General features: G+C 43.5%; 1 protein-coding gene across 1 annotated transcript; it reads left to right on the top strand.

The window, feature by feature from the left end:
* Positions 1 to 539: 539 nt before the first annotated feature.
* Positions 540 to 8,335, top strand: LOC122550420 (collagenase 3-like). Its single transcript, XM_043691129.2, has 10 exons — positions 540 to 786; positions 1,000 to 1,232; positions 1,330 to 1,478; positions 1,559 to 1,684; positions 1,965 to 2,135; positions 4,828 to 4,966; positions 6,348 to 6,478; positions 6,791 to 6,950; positions 7,422 to 7,525; positions 7,653 to 8,335. The coding sequence occupies exons 1-10, from the start codon at positions 670 to 672 to the stop codon at positions 7,754 to 7,756; spliced, it is 1,434 nt and encodes a 477-aa protein (XP_043547064.2). The 5' UTR covers positions 540 to 669; the 3' UTR covers positions 7,757 to 8,335.
* Positions 8,336 to 19,598: the final 11,263 nt, after the last annotated feature.

Genomic DNA, 19,598 nt, shown 5'->3' with positions numbered 1-19,598 from the left:
GATAATTCAAAATCTATTTCCCTTTCAGCTTACAGCCTTTGGACACTCTGCCCTGTTTTCTGAAAAATGGGAAGAGACAAACTTTGACTGAAAATCTGGTTGAAACTTTACAGGAAACGCCTAAGATGATCCTCCCATGGAAGTGAAGAAGATTTCTTCCAATGACCAGATGCTAGCTGTTTGGCAAATATAACGGGAGATTTGGCTGGTCGCTTTTTCTAACAAAATAGTTGTGCATTAATACCATAAGAAATAGGCACAGGAATAGACCATTCTGAGGAAGTGGTTTTTAAAATTCAACTTCGTTAACAAGCAAATCTTCCTTCCAAACTTCCCACTCAGCTAGAACAGTCAAAGGTCATCTTCCCTAACTTTAAGAAAATGTTCTGTTTTATTACGTAATATGTGGGAGACTCTCCCTTCGCGTGTTTCATACTTCTGTTATTTCTTTGTCTAAATATAAAGTGCACTATTTAAACAACAAAACGAATGCGTGTAACGCCTCCAGCTCCGAGATCTTGGTGATATCACTGCCACCGGTTGAAAGAAATGTTGGTCATTTTCCCCCTGTCAGACACGCTAGGATTGTGCAAGATCCTGATCAACTACCTATAAAACCCGGGCAATTCAGAAAGACTTAACTCATGACAAGACTTCTCGAACGGAAAGATGAGCTACATGAAGATTATCGTTCTTTCTGTATTTGTTTATCTATCAGTGTGTCTAGCTCTTCCGCTGAGCTCCGCCACCGAACCAGTTAGTGAACAGGACTGGAACCAATGTCGGGTACAATATATACCACCAGCGAATGCATATATCGATGCACTATATATATATATATATATATATATATATATATAATATATAAAGATAATATATGAAACAGTAATTGTGCATTAAAATCAACTAAAGTAAAAACTCAGTTTCGTTGAATTTGAAATAAAGGGAGAAAATTTGCATTTAGCTTTGAAATAAACTTTGTTTTCCTTTTCTAACTAGAAATACCTGAAGACATTTTACAACATGACAGAGGCCGCTTTGAGAAAAAGCAACGACGGATTAACGAGAAAGATCGAAGAAATGCAAGAATTCTTTGGTCTGCAGGTAACTGGCACCCTGGACCGGGAGACGCTGGCAGAGATGAAGAAGCCCCGTTGTGGAGTGCCTGATGTCCAGCCCTACAGTCTCTTCCCAGGGACACCCCGGTGGCCCAGGAACACCATCACCTACAGGTAGATAGCGCGGCTGGGGCGGCTCACATCATCAGGTAGCAAGTGAAAACAAACTTTTACAAAGCAACTATTTGTTCACCTCCTTCTTCCCGACTAGGATTGAAAAGTACACGTCGAAACTGAGCAAGCGAGAGGTGGATGCTGTGATCCCCCTGGCTTTACAAGTTTGGAGCGATGTCACTCCCCTGACCTTTGTCAGACTCTATTCCGGAGAAGCTGATATCAGGATTTCGTTCGCAAGTCGCAGTACGTTCAACAATTCTGTCTGTGTCCTGCCGTTTTATTTTCTTCCTGCCGTTTAATTTTTGGGTGCTGTTTACTCCTAGGTCATGGGGACTTTAGCGACTTCGATGGAGAGGGCGGTGTTTTAGCGCACGCTTTTGCTCCTGGAGCAGATCTCGGCGGCGATGCTCACTTTGATGAAGATGAAAGGTGGACGTTGTCAAGATCTGGTAAGGAGTTTCCAACTACTGAAATGGGAGAGATTTAACCGAGAGTATATTGAACTGTTCATGCACTGACGTATCACATGGACTGTGGAAAATGTCGGGGCGCCGGCATTTTGTAATTTTAATTCAAATTTAAAACGACAAATGTTAAATTGGCTTCAGGAGGTGCTCATGGAATAGTTCTCACAATGCATATTCTTCATTCATTTCTCATTTTCAAACTGTTCATATCTAGCGTTCCGTATAAACTTGACCAATTTGTGTTGCTTCACCATCTTCGCAGGAATCAACTTGTTTTTTGTTGCGGCCCATGAATTTGGCCATTCTCTCGGACTGGGACACTCAAAGCAGAGATCCGCTTTGATGTTTCCCACCTACGACCCCAATTCCTATCAAAACATCAACAGTTTTCGTCTCTCGAAGGACGACGTGAGAGGCATCCAGGCTTTGTACGGTAAGTTGAACATTGTGCTCACTGGACTAGATAGAACATCGAATGTAGAGCAGTACAGCCCATTACAGGCCCTTCGGCCCTCGACATTGTGCCTGCCTGTGAAACCAATCTGAAGCCCATCTAACCTACACTGTTCCATTCTCATCCATATATTTATCCAATGACCATTGAAATGCCCTTAAAGTTGGTGAGTCTACTACTGTTGCAGGCAGGGCATTCCATACCCCTACTACTCTCTGAGTAAGGAAACTACCTCTGACATCTGTCCTATATCTATCACCCCTCAATTTAAAGCTATGCCCCCTCGTGCTAGCCATCACCATCCAAGGAAAAAGACTCTCACTGTCCACCCTATCTAACCCTCTGATTATCTTATATGTCTCAATTAAGTCACCTCTCAACCTTCTCTCTAACAAAAACAGCCTTAAGTCCCTCAGCCTTTCCTCATAAGACCTTCCCTCCATACCAGGCAACATCCTAGTAAATCTCCTCTGAACCCTTTACAAATCTTCCACATTCTGAGGTTGCTGAGGGAGGTGAGAGAGGAAATGGGGCCCTGATAGATATCTTTGTAGCATCCTTAAGTACAGGGGAGGTGCCAGAGGACTGGAGGGTTGCTCATGTTGTCCCCCATTCAAGAAGAGTAGTAGGGATATTCCGGCAAAATACAGTTAGTGGTGGGAGTGTTGCTGGAGAAGGTGCTGAGGGATAAAATCTATTTATATTTGGAAAAGAATGGGCTTATCAGTGATAAGCAACATGGTTTTGTGTGGGGGAGATCATGCCTTACCAAGGTAATAGAGTTCTTTGAGGAAGTGACCAGGTTGATAGATGAAGGAAGGGCTGTTGATGTCATATACATGGACTTTAGTAAGGCGTTTGATAAGGTTCCCCATGGTAAACTAATGGAGAAAGTGAAGTCACATGGTGTGCAGAGTGTTCTAGCTAGGTGGATAAAGAACTGGTTGAGCAACAGGAGACAGAGAGCAGTAGTTGAAGGGAGTTTCTTGAAATGGAGAAAGGTGACCAGTGGTGTTCCACAGGGATCAGTGTTGGGGCTACTGTTGTTTGTGATATACATAAATGATCTGGAAGAGGGCACTGTTGGTCCAATCAGTTAGTTTGCAGATGACACGAAGATTGGTGGAGTAGCAGAAAGCATAGGGGACTGTCAAAGAATACAGGAGAATATAGATAGACTGGAGAGTTGGGCGGAGAAGTGGCAGATGGAGTTCGATCCAGGCAAATATGAGGTGATGCATTTTGGGATGTCTGATTCTAGAACTAACTATACTGTAAATGGAAGAGCCTTGGGGAAAGTTGATGGGCAGAGAAATCTGGGAGTTCAGGTCCATTGTATCCTGAAGGTGGCTGCACAGGTGGATAGAGTGGTCAAGAAGGTATATGGTATGCTTGCCTTCATCAGACGGGGTTTGAGTATAAGAGCTAGCAGGTTATGTTAAAATTGTACAAGACATTGGTTCGGCCGCATTTAGAATACTGTGTACAGTTCTGGTCGCCACATTACCAAAAGGATGTGGATGCTTTGGAGAGGGTGATTAGAATAGATTCCCGACAGCATGGAGACAAGTCCAACAAGTCCACACCAACCCTCCAAAGAGTAACACATCCAGACCCATTCCCCTATATTTATCCCTCACTTTGGGCAATTTAGCATGGCCAATTCACCTAGCCTGCACATCTTTGGATTGTGGAAGGAAACAGGAGCACCTGGAGGAAGCCCACGAAGACATGGGGAGAACATGCAAACTCCACACACAGTCACCCCAGGTGGGAATTGAACCAAGGTCCCTGGTACTGTGAGGCAGCAGTGCTAACCAATGAGCCACAGTGCCAGACCAAAGAAGGGTGCTGAGAAGATTTATGACCTTAGTGTCATCCACAAATTTACTAACCCATCCTTCTGTCCCCTCATCTAGGTCATTTATAAAAATGACAAACAGCAGTGGCCACAAAACAGATCCTTGTGGCACGCCACTTGTAACTGAACTCTAAGATGAACATTTCCCATCAACTACCATCCTCTGACTTCTTTCAGCTTGCCAATTTCTGATCCAAACCACTAAATCACCCTCAATCTCATGTCTCTGCATTTTGTGCATCAGCCTACTGTGGGGAACTTATCAACTTCCTTACTGAAATCCATATACACCACATCAACCCCTTGACCCTCAGCCACTTGTTTGGTCACCTTCTCAAAGAACTCAATAAGGTTTGTACTCTTCGGACGGTCAGTGTACACTCATTAGGCCGAATGGCCTGTTTCCACACTATGGGGATTAGATGGGTATCAGTAAATCTTTCTAAATAAAATGTGATAGACTGTGGGAACTATTTCATGAGATTAATATTACTTATATTGCATTTAAAATGCTGCATAATTCTTGCATTTTACAAGTAATTTCCAAATTATTACAACAATAATAAAATTTTACATCATAGAAAGAATTCTTACAGTACATCCTGCAGGTTTTTCTTCATTTTCCATTCAGCCCATTCCTTTGCTTTTTCTCCAATTTATCTTACATTTCTAAAACTATTTCTCAGTAATAGGTATCCATAGAGTTTAGAATTCTTTATTTGCTTCAAACGTAAATTTACCTTAATTACTTTTAAAATTTATAATTTTTCTTATTTACCAAACACTTTAAATTCTCCTGCTGTACTTTAGGAGCTCGTCAAGGTCCAAGACCAACACAACCACGGCCTAAACCACCTCAACCAACAAAAACTCCGGACAAGTGTGATCCCCAATTGTCATTTGATGCAGTTGCTCGTTTACGTGGAGAACTTTGGTTCTTTAAGAATGGGTATGAACAGTTTTGATTATATTTATTGTAACTATTACACTAATGTTATTAATGCTTAAAATATTTGATCATTTATTTAGTTATTATAGAACTAACACTATGATTTAGTATGTGTTGATCCATTGCACCAAAGGAAAATAGTAAAATGTAACCTTTGTTTTGCATTTGTAACTTCAGATGAGATTATCCAGACAGACAGCAAGAAAACAAGAGATATTCCTGTAACAAGATATGGTGAATAAGGGAAAAAACCTGATTGCATCATGGAATTTCATTCTGAGTAAAATAGATAGAAGCACTGGCAAATTATCAGCAGCTGAGTGCAAGAGGACTACTTTCAGTTATGAGGATAGATTTAAGAAGTTGGGATTATTTTACATGGAGAGGGAAAGGCTGAGAAACATTTGAGACTCAGAGGGCACAATTTTAAAGCACTTTGCAAAAGAACCAAATGCAAGATGATAAGCTTTTCCACAGAGCAGATTGTGAGAGTTTGGAATGCATTGCCTTGAAGTGCGATATGGTGGGGGCAGGTTTAATTGAGGTGCTCGAGGAGGCGTTAAATGCAGCATTACTGGAAAAAGACAGAAGAATTAAACTAAGCCAATATGCTCAGGGAGTCTCTGCAGATACAATGGGCTGAATTATCTCCTTCTCCACGATAACAATTCTGTGATGTCATGATCAAATTTTAGAGGAGACCAATACTGCAAATTGTGAATACACTATGTAATTATGCAATAGTCACACAGCCCGAAAACAGATTCTTTGGTCCAACTTGGTCTGCACCAAACTAGATATCCCAATCTGACCTAATTCCTTTGGCAGCATTTGGCCCATATCCCTCTAAACCCTTCCTATTCATATCCCCATCAAATGCCTTTTAAATGTTGTAATTGTACCCACCTCCATCACTTCCTCTGGGTGCTTTTTCCACACACATAACACCCTCTGTGTAAAACCTCACACCTCAGGTCTTTTTAAAATCTTTTTCCTCTCACTTTTCACCCTATCCATGTCCCTCATGATTTTACAGATCTCTATAAGGTCACCACTCAGCCTCCAACACTTCAGGATCTTGATGGAATTGATTTTCTGAGATTAGATCTATAAAAACTGCACAGCATTCACATCCAATTGTACAAAGCAGATTTGAATTGTAGGCTTATTTCCAAACAGTTGCTACTAAAATGTTCTGTATTTTAAGATTGATGGTTATGTTTGTAAATTGCACTGTAGGCTTTTTTTAAATTTCAGATTAGCCTCAGTGCTGATATTTCTGTAGATTTGATTACCAATGACTACATTACATTGTACCTGTATAGATTCTGGATTTTAAAAAATTGTTTTTAGTAATTAAATAAACTTTCTTATTGTTTAGAATTTTTTGGAGGAAACATTATCAACGTCAAGATGTGACAGTAATCCCAATCAAATATATTTTTCCAAATATTCGATCAGTAGATGCTGCTGTTGAATTCAAGAACAGAGATGCAGTGGCCATTTTCAAAGGTTCTAGAATTTTTATACTATATTTTACACACAATTTGCAGATTGTTCTAGAGTATTGCATGATCAGTTCAAATCATAGATAAAAATTAAGCTTGCACATTAAAATTTGTAAGAAAAATCAACAGATCTGTTTCTTCGTTTGTTTGGCTGATGAGTGTAGAATGAAGAATGGAAATCTGAAGATTCATTTCTTGCTTTCCGCTCCTATATTTTCTGCTAAGCATTTGTTAACTTACTGAATACTTCTTAAACGTTCTGAAGTTTTGCCCTATCTCGTCACTGTTGATTAAGATATTTGTTAAAACCCCCTAGGATCAAAATATTGGCTAATTCAAGGCTTCAGGATTTTGAAAGGTTATCCTAGGAGCATCAGATCCTTTCAATTTCCAAGATCTGTTACACACATAGATGCTGCCTTATATATCAAGGAAACAAGAAAAGTCTTATTCTTTGTTGGAAATAAATATTGGAGGTAAGTATGAGTTTAATATGCATTTCCCATTACTCAGGAATAAATTAAATTTCTTTCACAATCTAATTAACATTTCTAAAACGGGATCAGAAAACTCAGTTGATTGGGTGATTGTTTTGCAATGCAGACTAATGGCAACAGCATGGGTTTAATTCCCACATTGACTAAAGTTTTGATGAAGGGTTCTTCTACTCAACTTCTCCCCTTTCCTGAGACGTGGTGACCTTCAGTTAAACCACCACCAGCTAATGAGAGAACACACTTATCGCAAGACTACTGGGACTTTATCTTCACTTTCTCTAAGACTTCTTCAAAGCTTATTATTCTGGGAAAAGATAATATTAATAGAGTTACTATTTTAATAATATTGACTTATGACAAAGACTTAGATAATAAAAATAAAATAATTGACAAGATAGATATGTTTCAATGATCCTTTATTTCAATGTTATTTTATTATCCTGTATTTAGTTATAATACATGGAAAAATCAAATGGACAGAGACTACCCAAGAAGAATAGTTGATGACTTTCCAGGTATTGGAAACAAAGTAGAATCAGCATTTCAAAGCAAAGGTGAGTTCTGGAGGAATGGAATATTCAATATTTTGAAAAACCGTGATAGTTTAGTTTGATTTATATTTTGTACTACATTATTACATTTGTAAAATATTTTTAAGTTTTGTACTTCTTTTATCTCCAGGCTACTTCTACTTCTCTAATGGAGCCAGACAGTATGAATATGACTACAGGAACAAACGCGTTGTTCGTGTTCTGAGGCCAAATGATTGGCTAAACTGCAATTAGGGAATAATAAGTACTTTGTTTAAATAGTTATCTGATGCAGTTTTCATCAAAATATTATACTATTTCAAAACAGTGGCACTTCATTTTAGATTACAATTTGATTATTTCATTGTGGTATGAAAATGGCATTCATTTTTAATAATTGTTAAAAGTTACCAAACAAATGCATCACATTTTATACAATTTACTTTAAACTATGTTGAACATTCTTTTCTGTGAATCATAATATACATAAGTATACAATCAAGATTTGACCCTTCTGATCACGATGGCAATGGGAATAGCAGTTCAGCATGTGGGTGCCTGAGCCCAAAGCTCATCTGCTCCTCCTGCTTTTACTTTTCTATCATTTTTTTTCTCTTTTATTTTTAAATTTTAATCTTACTTACCTTCTGTGGAGAGCTCGACCAGCATTTAGCTGTCCAGTGTGTTGGAGGCAAAGTTTGTTCCTAGTGGTGGAGGGAGTTGAGTTTGTGCTCCTGAAGGCAGCAGCAGCAGCGGAGGTAGATGAGATTGTGTTCCTGGCAGTGGTGGTGGAGGGGGGTGAGGTTGTGTTCCTGGCAGTGGTGGTGGAGGGGGGTGAGGTTGTGTTCCTGGCAGTGGTAGTGGAGGGGGGTGAGGTTGTGTTCCTGGCAGTGGTAGTGGAGGGGGGTGAGGTTGTGTTCCTGGCAGTGGTGGTGGAGGGGGGTGAGGTTGTGTTCCTGGCAGTGGTAGTGGAGGGGGGTGAGGTTGTGTTCCTGGCAGTGGTGGTGGAGGGGGGTGAGGTTGTGTTCCTGGCAGTGGTAGTGGAGGGGGGTGAGGTTGTGTTCCTGGCAGTGGTGGTGGAGTGGGGTGAGGTTGTGTTCCTGGCAGTGGTAGTGGAGGGGGGTGAGGTTGTGTTCCTGGCAGTGGTAGTGGAGGGGGGTGAGGTTGTGTTCCTGGCAGTGGTAGTGGAGGGGGGTGAGGTTGTGTTCCTGGCAGTGGTAGTGGAGGGGGGTGAGGTTGGCCCCAGTGCCCAGTGCAGGATGTGGCAACTTCAACAGCAGCTGAATTGCTGAGATCGGTCCAGCACAGACTCGTGGCAGCAGCAATGTCAGTCAAGACACGGTGACTCAGTGGTTAGCACTGCTGCCTCACACCACCAGGGTCCCAGGTTCGATTCCACCTTTGGGCAACTGTCTATGTGGAGTTTGCACATTCTCCCTGTGTCTACGTGGGCTTCTTCTGGGTTCCTTCGGTTTCCTCCCACAGTCCAAAGATGTGCAGGCCAGGTGTATTGGTCATGTTAAAATGTCCATTGTATTAAGTGCATTAATCAGAGGGAAATGAGTCTGGGTGGGTAATCCTTTAGAGTGTCGGTGTGGACTGGTTGGCCCTCAAGGCTGGCCAACTGCTTCATGCTGGTGATGATGTTGTGTCGGAGTGGTAAAGACCAGATCCAGGCGCATGGCTCAGCATTTAAGAAAGATTGTGATGTTAAACATTTAACTTTATTTCCTTATTTTTCTACTTTGCATCTAAGATTTTGTATCTAGGTACTTTTGTACCTAAGGTGGTACTGGAGAGTGGTGACTTTGATCATTTTTCACTGTCACCCTATATCTCTGTACCTGAGTACGTGACAATAAATTCTAATTCTAATTAAAATATGCAGGCTTAATGAACAAACAGAAACAAGATTAATATTTAGTTAATATTTTTGCACTGTATGTGTTTAGTCTATTTCTAACATTTTAATATTGGTTAATGTTTAAATACTGCTCTTCTATTCTGAGCACTGTTTCAAATAACATAAAATCACCATTTACTCAGCTCTTTTTGTGGTGTACATTACACAACATGCTCAATTGTGAATTTTAATTCATCGCAAAATATCAATTGAATGGCTGTGTTGATTGCTCATCACTGAAGTGTTATTAAATTGACCCCATAGGTTCTTCAAATAATTTTTCACTATTATAGAGGATATATAATAAATATATATTATATATAGTTTATCTTGCGAAGATCTTTGCATCCTCGCTCTCCACTGGAGTCGTACCTGAGGACTGGAGAGAGGCAAATGTAATTCCTCTCTTCAAGAAAGGAAATAGGGAAATCCTCGACAATTACAGACCAGTCAATCTCACGTCTGTTGTCTGCAAGGTGTTAGAAAGGATTCTGAGGGATAGGATTTATGACCATCTGGAAGAGCATGGCTTGATTAAATGTAGTCAACATGGCTTTGTGAGGGGCAGGTCATGCCTCACAAACCTTATCAAGTTCTTTGAGGATGTGACTAGAAACATTGATGAGGGTCGAGCTGTGGATGTGGTGTATATGGACTTCAGCAAGGCATTTGATAAGGTTCCCCATGTTAGGCGCATTCAGAAGGTCAGGAGGAATGGGATTCAGGGGAACTTAGCTGTCTGGATACAGAATTGGCTGGTCAATAGAAAACAGCGAGTGGTAGTAGAAGGAAAATATTCTGCCTGGAAGTCAGTGGTGAGTGGTGTTCCACAGGGCTCTGTCCTTGGGCCTCTACTGTTTGTAATTTTTATTAATGACTTGGATGAGGGGATTGAAGGATGGGTCAGCAAGTTTGCAGATGACACAAAGGTTGGAGGTGTCATTGATAATATAGAGGGCTGTTGTATGCTGCAGCGGGACATTGACAGGATGCAGAGATGGACTGAGAAGTGGCAGATGGAGTTCAACCTGGATAAATGCGAAGTGATGCATTTTGGAAGGTCAAATTTGAAAGCTGAGTACAGGATTAAGGATAGGATTCTTGGCAGTGTGGAGGAACAGAGGGATCTTGGTGTGCAGGTACATAGATCCCTTAAAATGGCCACCCAAGTGGACAGGCTTGTTAAGAAAGCATATGGTGTTTTGGCTTTCATTAACAGGGGGATTGAGTTTAAGAGTCGTGAGATCTTGTTGCAGCTCTATAAAACTTTGGTTAGACCGCACTTAGAATACTGCGTCCAGTTCTGGTCACCCTATTATAGCAAAGATGTGGATGCTTTGGAGCGGGTTCAGAGGACATTTACCAGGATGCTGCCCGGACTGGAGGGCTTATCTTACGAAGAGAGGTTGATTGAGCTCGGACTTTTTCATTGGAGAAAAGGAGGAGGAGAGGGGACCTAATTGAGGTATACAAGATAATGAGATTAAAAATCACACAACACCAGGTTATAGTCCAACAGGTTTATTTGGAAGCACTAGCTTTCAGAGCGCTGCTCCTTCATCAGGTAGCTGTGGAGCAGGATCATAAATCTTATGATCTTAAGCTACCTGATGAAAGAGCAGCGCTCCGAAAGCTAGTGCTTCCAAATAAACCTGGTGTGTGATTTTTAACATTGTCCACCCCAATGTGCTCCTCCACATCATGCATTTATTTTAGATCACCAAAATCCACAGAATTTTGCTTTTGCTTTTATTCATCAATTTGCTAAATGACCATTCACAATTTGCACTTGACCCAAGATTTGATCATTTGCAAAGGAGAGAAGTGTGGTTTAGTGTTATAGCTGAACTTTTAGCAAATTGAGAAATACAGGTACATCAAAATATTTTTTGCTGGTATGTTTCATATCTGTAGGCATGTTGAACTTATTGAATGTGAAATCTTAATTTTACCAAAGCATTTGTATTTAACATAATCAAAGTTTATTGTGATGGGAGAATAAACGTCTTTATCTGAACTTCATGCACTCAGTCTTCAATCTTGTACATCATCACACATTCATCATTGGTTTACTTACCAGTTCCAGTTTCAGATAATCTTACACTCATGCTAGCACAGGTTATAAACCTCACAGAAATATTTGTACTGGATCAGCAATGTAACAAATAAATGTTTTCTGTAGATATGCAGCAAATGGCCAGGGAATCCCTAGAGGGAAATCCTACTGACCTTACCGTCACCAACCCAACCTGTCACACATCCATCTGTCCATGACAAAATTGGTTAGGATGACCACTACACAGTCCTTGTGGAGATAAAATCCCATCTTCAAACTGAGAATACTTTTCATCCTATTATAGGAGGCTACAATCATACTAAATTCGACAGATATTGAATAGGTCTAGCAGCTCAAAACAAAGCATTCATCAATTGGTGTAGCCATCAACAGCAGCAGAACTGTATTCCCACACAATTTGCAACCTCATGGCTCAGTATATCTCCCAATCTACCATTATTATAAAGTCAGAGGATCCTGCTTTAAGGAGAAATGCAGGAAGAGCAGCATCACACATACTTAAAAATTAGCACGTGGAGATGCCAATGTTGGACCTTCAGGCCATTCAGCCTCTGATCTTCAGGTAAGCGTCCTCCAAGGCAGCCTTCGAGATACACAACAACGCAGAATCACTGAGCAGAAACTGATCGCCAAGTTCCGTACCCATGGAGACAGTCTCGACCATGATTGTGGGTTCATGTGACCCCATTAGACATCTGCATCTGTTAAATCTTCCTAACTGTCCTGCTTTGACACCATCACTTTGATAAACTATTATGAATTCTTTACCTTAATTAGTTTGTACAGTTTTGTGTTACTTGTCATTTTGGTTAGACCCTCAGTATAAAACATAGAACAGTACAGCACAGAACAGGCCCTTCAGCCCACGATGTTGTGCCGACCACTGATCCTCATGTATGCACCCTCACATTTCTGTGACCATATGCATGTCCAGCAGTCTCTTAAATGTCCCCAATGACCCTGCCTCCACAACTGCTGCTGGCAACGCATTCCATGCTCCCACAACTCTCTGTGTAAAGAACCCGCCTCTGACATCCCCTCTATACTTTCCTCCAACCAGCTTAAAACTATGACCCCTCATGTTAGCCATTTCTGCCCTGGGTCTCTGGCTATCGACTCTATCTATGCCTCTCATTATCTTGTATACCTCAATTAGGTCCCCTCTCCTCCTCCTTTTCTCCAATGAAAAAAGTCCGAGCTCAGTCAACCTCTCTTCGTAAGATAAGCCCTCCAGCCCAGGCAGCATCCTGGTAAACCTCCTCTGAACCCTCTCCAAAGCATCCACATCTTTCCTATAATCGGGTGACCAGAACTGGACACAGTATTCTAAATGTGGTCTAACCAAAGTTTTATAGAGCTGCAACAAGATCTCACGACTCTTAAACTCAATCCCCCTGTTTTAGATTAGATTAGATTACAGTGTGGAAACAGGCCCTTCGGCCCAACAAGTCCACACCGACCCGCCGAAGCGAAACCCACCCATACCCCTACATTTACCCCTTACCTAACACTACGGGCAATTTAGCATGGCCAATTCACCTGACCCTGCACATCTTTGGACTGTGGGAGGAAACCGGAACACCCGGAGGAAACCCACGCAGACACAGGGAGAACGTGCAAACTCCACACAGTCAGTCGCCTGAGGCGGGAATTGAACCCGGGTCTCTGGCGCTGTGAGGCAGCAGTGCTAACCACTGTGCCACCATGCCGCCCTAATGAAAGCCAAAACACCATATGCTATCTTAACAAGCCTGTCCACTTGGGTGGCCATTTTAAGGGATCTATGTACCTGCACACCAAGATCCCTCTGTTCCTCCACACTGCCAAGAATCCTATCCTTAATCCTGTACTCAGCTTTCAAATTTGACCTTCCAAAATGCATCATCTCGCATTTATCCAGGTTGAACTCCATCTGCCACCTCTCAGTCCATCTCTGCATCCTATCAATGTCCCGCTGCAGCCTACAACAGTCCTCTATACTATCAACGACACCTCCAACCTTTGTGCCGTCTGCAAACTTGCTGACCCATCCTTCAATCCCCTCATCCAAGTCATTAATAAAAATTACAAACAGTAGAGGCCCAAGGACAGAGCCCTGTGGAACACCACTCGCCACTGACTTCCAGGCAGAATATTTTCCTTCTACTACCACTCGCTGTCTTCTGTTGGCCAGCCAATTCTGTATCCAGACAGCTAAGTTCCCCTGAATCCCATTCCTCCTGACCTTCTGAATGAGCCTACCATGGGGAACCTTATCAAATGCCTTGCTGAGGTCCACATACACCACATCCACAGCTCGACCCTCATCAACGTTTCTAGTCACATCCTCAAAGAACTCGATAAGGTTTGTGAGGCATGACCTGCCCCTCACAAAGCCATGTTGACTACATTTAATCAAGCCATGCTCTTCCAGATGGTCATAAATCCTATCCCTCAGAATTCTTTCTAACACCTTGCAGACGACAGACGTGAGACTGACTGGTCTGTTATTGTCGAGGATTTCCCTATTGCCTTTCTTGAAGAGAGGAATTACATTTGCCTCTCTCCAGTCCTCGGGTACGACTCCAGTGAAGAGCGAGGATGCAAAGATCTTCGCAAGTGGCGAAGCAATTGCATTTCTCGTTTCCCAAAGCAGCCGAGGACAAATTTGGGTCTGGGCCTGGCGACTTGTCAATCTTAATGTTTGACAAACTTTTCAGCACATCAGCTTCTTCTATCTCTATCCATTCCAGCATGCACACCTGCTCTTCAAAGGTTTCACTCACTACAAAATTTGTTTCTTTCGTAAAGACAGAAGCAAAAAACTCATTTAGGGCTTCCCCTACCTCCTCAGACTCTATACACAAATTCCCTATGCTATCCCTGATCGGGCCTACTCTTTCTTTGACCATCCTCTTATTCCTCACATACGTGTAAAATGCCTTTGTGTTCTCCCTAATCCGTTCTGCCAAGCCTTTGTCATGCCCCCTCCTGGCTCTCCTCAGACCATTTTTGAGCTCCTTCCTCACCTGCCTGTAATCCTCTAGAGCTGAGCTTGACCGTAGTTTCCTCCACCTTACGTAAGCTACCTTTTTCCTTTTGACGAGGCGCTCCACCGCTCTCATCATCCAAGGCTCCTTTATCTTACCCCTTCTTGCCTGTCTCAGAAGGACATATTTATTCATTGCTCACAACAACTGTTCCTTAAACAGTCTCCACATGTCTATAGTGCCTTTACCATGGAACAATTGCTCCCAATCCATGCTTCCTAACTCATGTCTAATCGCATCATAGTTTCCTCTTCCCCAATTAAATATCCTCCCATTTTGCGTAATCTTCTCCTTCCCCATAGCTATGTAGAATGTGAGGCAGTTGCGGTCACTATCACCAAAATGCTCTCCCACCACAAGATCTGATACCTGTCCTGGCTCGTTTCCGAGCACCAAGTCTAGAATGGCCTCTCCCCTCGTCGGCCTGTCAACGTACTGAGTTAGGAAATGCTCCTGAACACACCTTACAAAAACCGCTCCATTCAGTGGGCGGCACGGTGGCACAGTGGTTAGCACTGCTGCCTCACAGTGCCTGAGACCCGGGTTCAATTCCCACCTCAGGCGACTGACTGTGTGGAGTTTGCACATTCTCCCCGCGTCTGCGTGGGTTTCCTCCGGGTTCTCCGGTTTCCTCCCACAATCCAAAGATGTGCAGGTCAGGTGAATTGACCATGTTAAATTGCCCATAGTGTTAGGTAATGGGTAAATGTAGGGGTATGGGTGGGTTGCGCTTTGACGGGTCGGTGTGGACTTGTTGGGCCGAAGGGCCTGTTTCCACACTGTAATGTAATCTAATCAAATCTTCTGCTCGAAGGAGGTTCCAATCAATATTGGGAAAGTTAAAGTCACCCATTATAAAAACCCTACTACGTCCACACTTTTCCAAAATCTGCCGACCTATGCTTTCTTCAATCTCGCTGCTGCTATTGGGGGGCCTGTAGTAAACCCCTAACAAGGTGACTGCTCCCTTGCTGTTCCTAATTTCCATCCATACTGACTCGGTAGGCAGATCTTCCTCGACAATGGTAACTTCTGTAGCTGTGATACAGCTACACCCCCTCCTCTTTATCCCCCCACCCTATTCTTTTTAAATGTTCTAAACCCTGGAACATCCAGCAACCATTCCTGCCCCTGAGAAACCCATGTCTCTGTTATGGCCACAACATCATAGCACCAGGTACTGATCCATGCTCTAAGTTCGTCATTTTTATTCCTGATACTCCTTGCGTAAAGCAAACACACTTTAACTGATCCCTTGGTTCCTTCCCAGGAAATTCCTTCCCACTGGCTGGTCTACCTCTTGCTATTGCCTCATCTCCATCAACTCTCACCTCCGGTACACAGCTCAGGTTCCCACCCCCCTGCCATACTAGTTTAAACCCTCTCGAACTACTCGAGCAAACCTTCCACCCAGGACATGTGACTCTTATACTTATTGTGTTATCCCAGTCATTTGGTTTGTCTCCAGCAACACCTAATTTTAACTTTTTTGATATATCTCTCTGCCTCGTTTAATCGAATTATAGGCCATCCTTTCATTTGTTATTCAGCTGTAGACACTTTACTCACACCGCCTAACACTGATGATCACCTACAGAGGAGAAAGTGAGGTCTGCAGATGCTGGAGATCAAAGTTGAAACTTTATTGCTGGAACAGCACAGCAGGTCAGGCAGCATCCAGGGAACAGGAGATTCGACGTTTCGGGCACAGGCCCTTCTTCAGGAATGAGCAGAGAGTGTTCAGCAGGAGAAGATAAAAGGTAGGGAGGAGGGACTTGGAGGAGGGGCGTTGGAAATGTGATAGGTGGAAAGAGGTCAAGGTGAGGGTGATAGGTCGGAGTAGGATGGAGGCGGAGAGGTCAAGAAGAAGACTGCAGGTCAGGAAGGCGGTGCCGGGCTGGAGGGATTCGGCTGAGACAAGGTGGGGGGAGGGGGGATGAAGAAACTGGTGAAGTCCAAGTTCATCCCCTGTGGTTGGAGGGTTCCCAGTCGGAAGATAAGACGCTCCTCCTCCGACCGTCGCGTTGTTGTGGTTTGGCGGTGGATGAGTCCAATGACCTGCATATCCTCGGTGGAGTGGGAGGGGGAGTTGAAATGCTGTGCTACAGGGTGGTTGGGTTGGTTCGTCCGGGTGGCCCAGAGGTGCTCTCTGAATCGCTCCGCAAGTAGGCGGCCTGTCTCCCCAATATAGAGGAGGCCACACCGGCTGCAGCGGATGCAGTAGATGATGTGGGTGGAGGTGCAGGTGAATCTGTGGCGGATATGGAAGTTTCCTTTGGGGCCTTGGAGAGAAGTGAGGGGGGAGGTGTGGGCGCAAGTGTTGCACCTCCTGCGGTTGCAAGGGAAGGTGCCGGGAGTGGAGGTTGGGTCGGTGGGGGGTGTGGATCTGACAAGGGAGTCGCGGAGTGAGTGGTCTCTACGGAAAGCTGATAGGGGAGGGGAGGGAAATATATCCTTGGTGCTGGGGTCTGTTTGGAGGTGGCGGAAGTGACGGCGGATGATGCGCTGTACATGGAGATTGGTGGGGTGGTAGGTGAGGACCAGTGGGGTTCTGTCCTGGTGGCGGTTGGAGGGGCGGGGCTCAAGGGCGGAGGAGCGGGAAGTGGAGGAGATGCGGTGGAGGGCACCGTCGACCACGTCGGGGGGGAAATTGCGGTCCTTGAAGAAGGAGGCCATCCGTGTTGTACGTATTTTGAACTGGTCCTCCTGGGAGCAGATGCGGCGGAGACGAAGGAATTGGGAGAATGGGATGGCGTTTTTACAGGGGGCAGGATGGGAGGAGGTGTAGTCCAGGTAGCTGTGGGAGTCGGTTGGTTTGTAGTAGATGTCCGTGTTGATTCGGTCGTCTGAGATAGAAACAGAAAGGTCTAGGAAGGGGAGGGAGGAGTTCGAGACTGTCCAGGTGAATTTGAGGTCGGGGTGGAATGTGTTAGTGTAGTGGATGAACTGTTCAACCTCCTCGTGGGAGCACGAGGTAGCGCCGATACAGTCAGATGAACTGTTCAACCTCCTCGTGGGAGCACCTACAGAGACCTATTGTGCAGGCTGTCCACACTCCACTAACAGCTTTTGTTTGATCTTTTGATCTCTCTGCCCATTGGTCTCACTTAGTGTCATAGAGTCATAGAGATGTACAGCACAGAAACAGACCCTTCGGTCCAACCCGTCCATGTCGACCAGATATCCCAACCCAATCTAGTCTCACCTGCCAGCACCCGGCCCATATCCCTCCAAACCCTTCCTATCCAAATGCTTCTTAAATGTTGCGATTGTACCAGCCTCCACCACATCCTCTGGCAGCTCATTCCATATACACACCACTCTCTGTGTGAAAAAGTTGCCCCTTACATCTCTTTTATATCTTTCCCCACTCACCCTAAACCTATGCCCTCTCGTTCTGGGCTTCCCTATCCTTGCCCCTCATAATTTTGTAAACCTCTATAAAGTCACTCCTCAGCCTCCGACGGTCCAGGGAAAACAGCCCCAGCCTGTTCAGCCTCTCCCTGTAGCTCAAATCCTCCAACCCTGGCAACATGACTGTAAATCTTTTCTGAAACCTTTCAAGTTTCTCAACATCTTCTAATCAGCCCTTGCCTTTCCAAATACATGTACATCCTGTCCCTCAGGATTCTCTCCAACAACTTGCCCACCATCGAGGTCAGGCTCACTGGTCTATAGTTCCCTGGCTTGTCTTTACCACCATTCTTAAACAGCGGCACCATGTTTGCCAACCTCCAGTCTTCTGGACACCTCATCTGTGACTATCGCTGATACAAATATCTCAGCAAGAGGCCCAGCAATCACTTCTCTAGCTTCCCACAGAGTTCTAGGGTACACCTGATCAGGTCCTGGGGATTTATCCACCTTTACCCATTTCAAGACATCCAGCACTTCCTCCTCTGTAATCTGGATATTTTGCAAGGTGTCACCGTCTATTTCCCTACAGTCGATATCTTCCATATCCTTTTCCACAGTAAATACTGATGCAACATACTCATTTCGTATCTCCCCCATTTTCTACGGCTCCACACAAAGGCCACCTTGCCGATCTTTGAGGGGCCCTATTCTCTTCCTGGTTACCCTTTTGTCCTTAATATATTTGTAAAAATTCTCCTTAATTCTATTTACCAAAGCTATCTCATGTCCCCTTTTTGTCCTCCTGATTTCCATCTTAAGTATACTCCTACTGCCTTTATACTCTTCCAAAGATTCACTTGATCTATCCTGTCTATACCTTACATAAGCTTCCTTCTTTTTCTTAACCAAACCCTCAATTTCTTTAGTCATCCAGCATTCCCTATACCTACCAACCTTTCCTTTCACCCTAACAGGAATATACTTTCTCTGGATTCTTGTTATCTCATTTTCCAGCCATCCGTTTACCTGCGACCATCTGCCCCCAATCAGCTTGCGAAAGGTCTTGCCTAATACCATCAAAATTCTCGCAGCATTGCCCTTTGATGTGAAGGGCAGTGCTTGTCACTGGCCACTCGGGTGTTTCCTTTCTTCCTGGTGGTGGAAATTGAATAAAGATTTGTGCACCTTGTGTCTTTCACTGTGTCTCACACCTGCACACACACAACATGGGTGCTGGGGGAATAATAATAAGCACTACTACAGTTAGGCGGTAGTGTGGGGGTAAACAAAAATTTTTAAAAAACAGGAGTGTCAGACATTCTAACACTCTGAGGGTTGGCTCTGTGGGAGCTGAATCTATGTCAAAAAAAATTTTTAAATACCATCAAAATTGTCCTTTCTCCAATTTAGAACTTCAACTTTTAGATCTGGTCTATCCTTTTCCATCACTATTTTAAATCTGATAGAATTATGGTTGCTGGCCCCAAAGTGCTCCCCCACTGACACCTCAGTCACCTGCCCTGCCTTATTTCCCAAGAGTAGGTCAAGTTTTACACCTTCTATAGTAGGTACATCCACATACTGAATCAGAAAATTGTCTTATACGCACTTAAAAAATTCCTCTCCATCTAAACCTTTAATACTATGGCAGTCCCAGTCTATGTTTGGAAAGTTAAAATCCCCTACCATAACCACCCTATTATTCTTACAGATAGCTGAGATCTCCTTACA

The sequence above is a fragment of the Chiloscyllium plagiosum genome, unplaced genomic scaffold (genome assembly GCF_037043375.1).
Source record: "Chiloscyllium plagiosum isolate Xiang-an unplaced genomic scaffold, Cpla_swu_hap1 HiC_scaffold_6, whole genome shotgun sequence".
In the NCBI taxonomy this organism is placed as follows: Eukaryota; Metazoa; Chordata; class Chondrichthyes; order Orectolobiformes; family Hemiscylliidae; genus Chiloscyllium; species Chiloscyllium plagiosum.
Note: the sequence above shows the minus strand (reverse complement) of the source record. Positions and strands in the feature narration are given on the sequence as shown.

Bases quoted from the DNA above. Each gene is read 5' to 3' on its own strand.
- LOC122550420 (XM_043691129.2), top strand. From the start codon at position 670: ATGAGCTACATGAAGATTATCGTTCTTTCTGTATTTGTTTATCTATCA. The intron at 1,233-1,329 runs GTAGATAGCGCG...CTTCCCGACTAG, and splicing joins AGGAACACCATCACCTACAG to GATTGAAAAGTACACGTCGA. The intron at 6,951-7,421 runs GTAAGTATGAGT...TCCTGTATTTAG, and splicing joins GTTGGAAATAAATATTGGAG to TTATAATACATGGAAAAATC.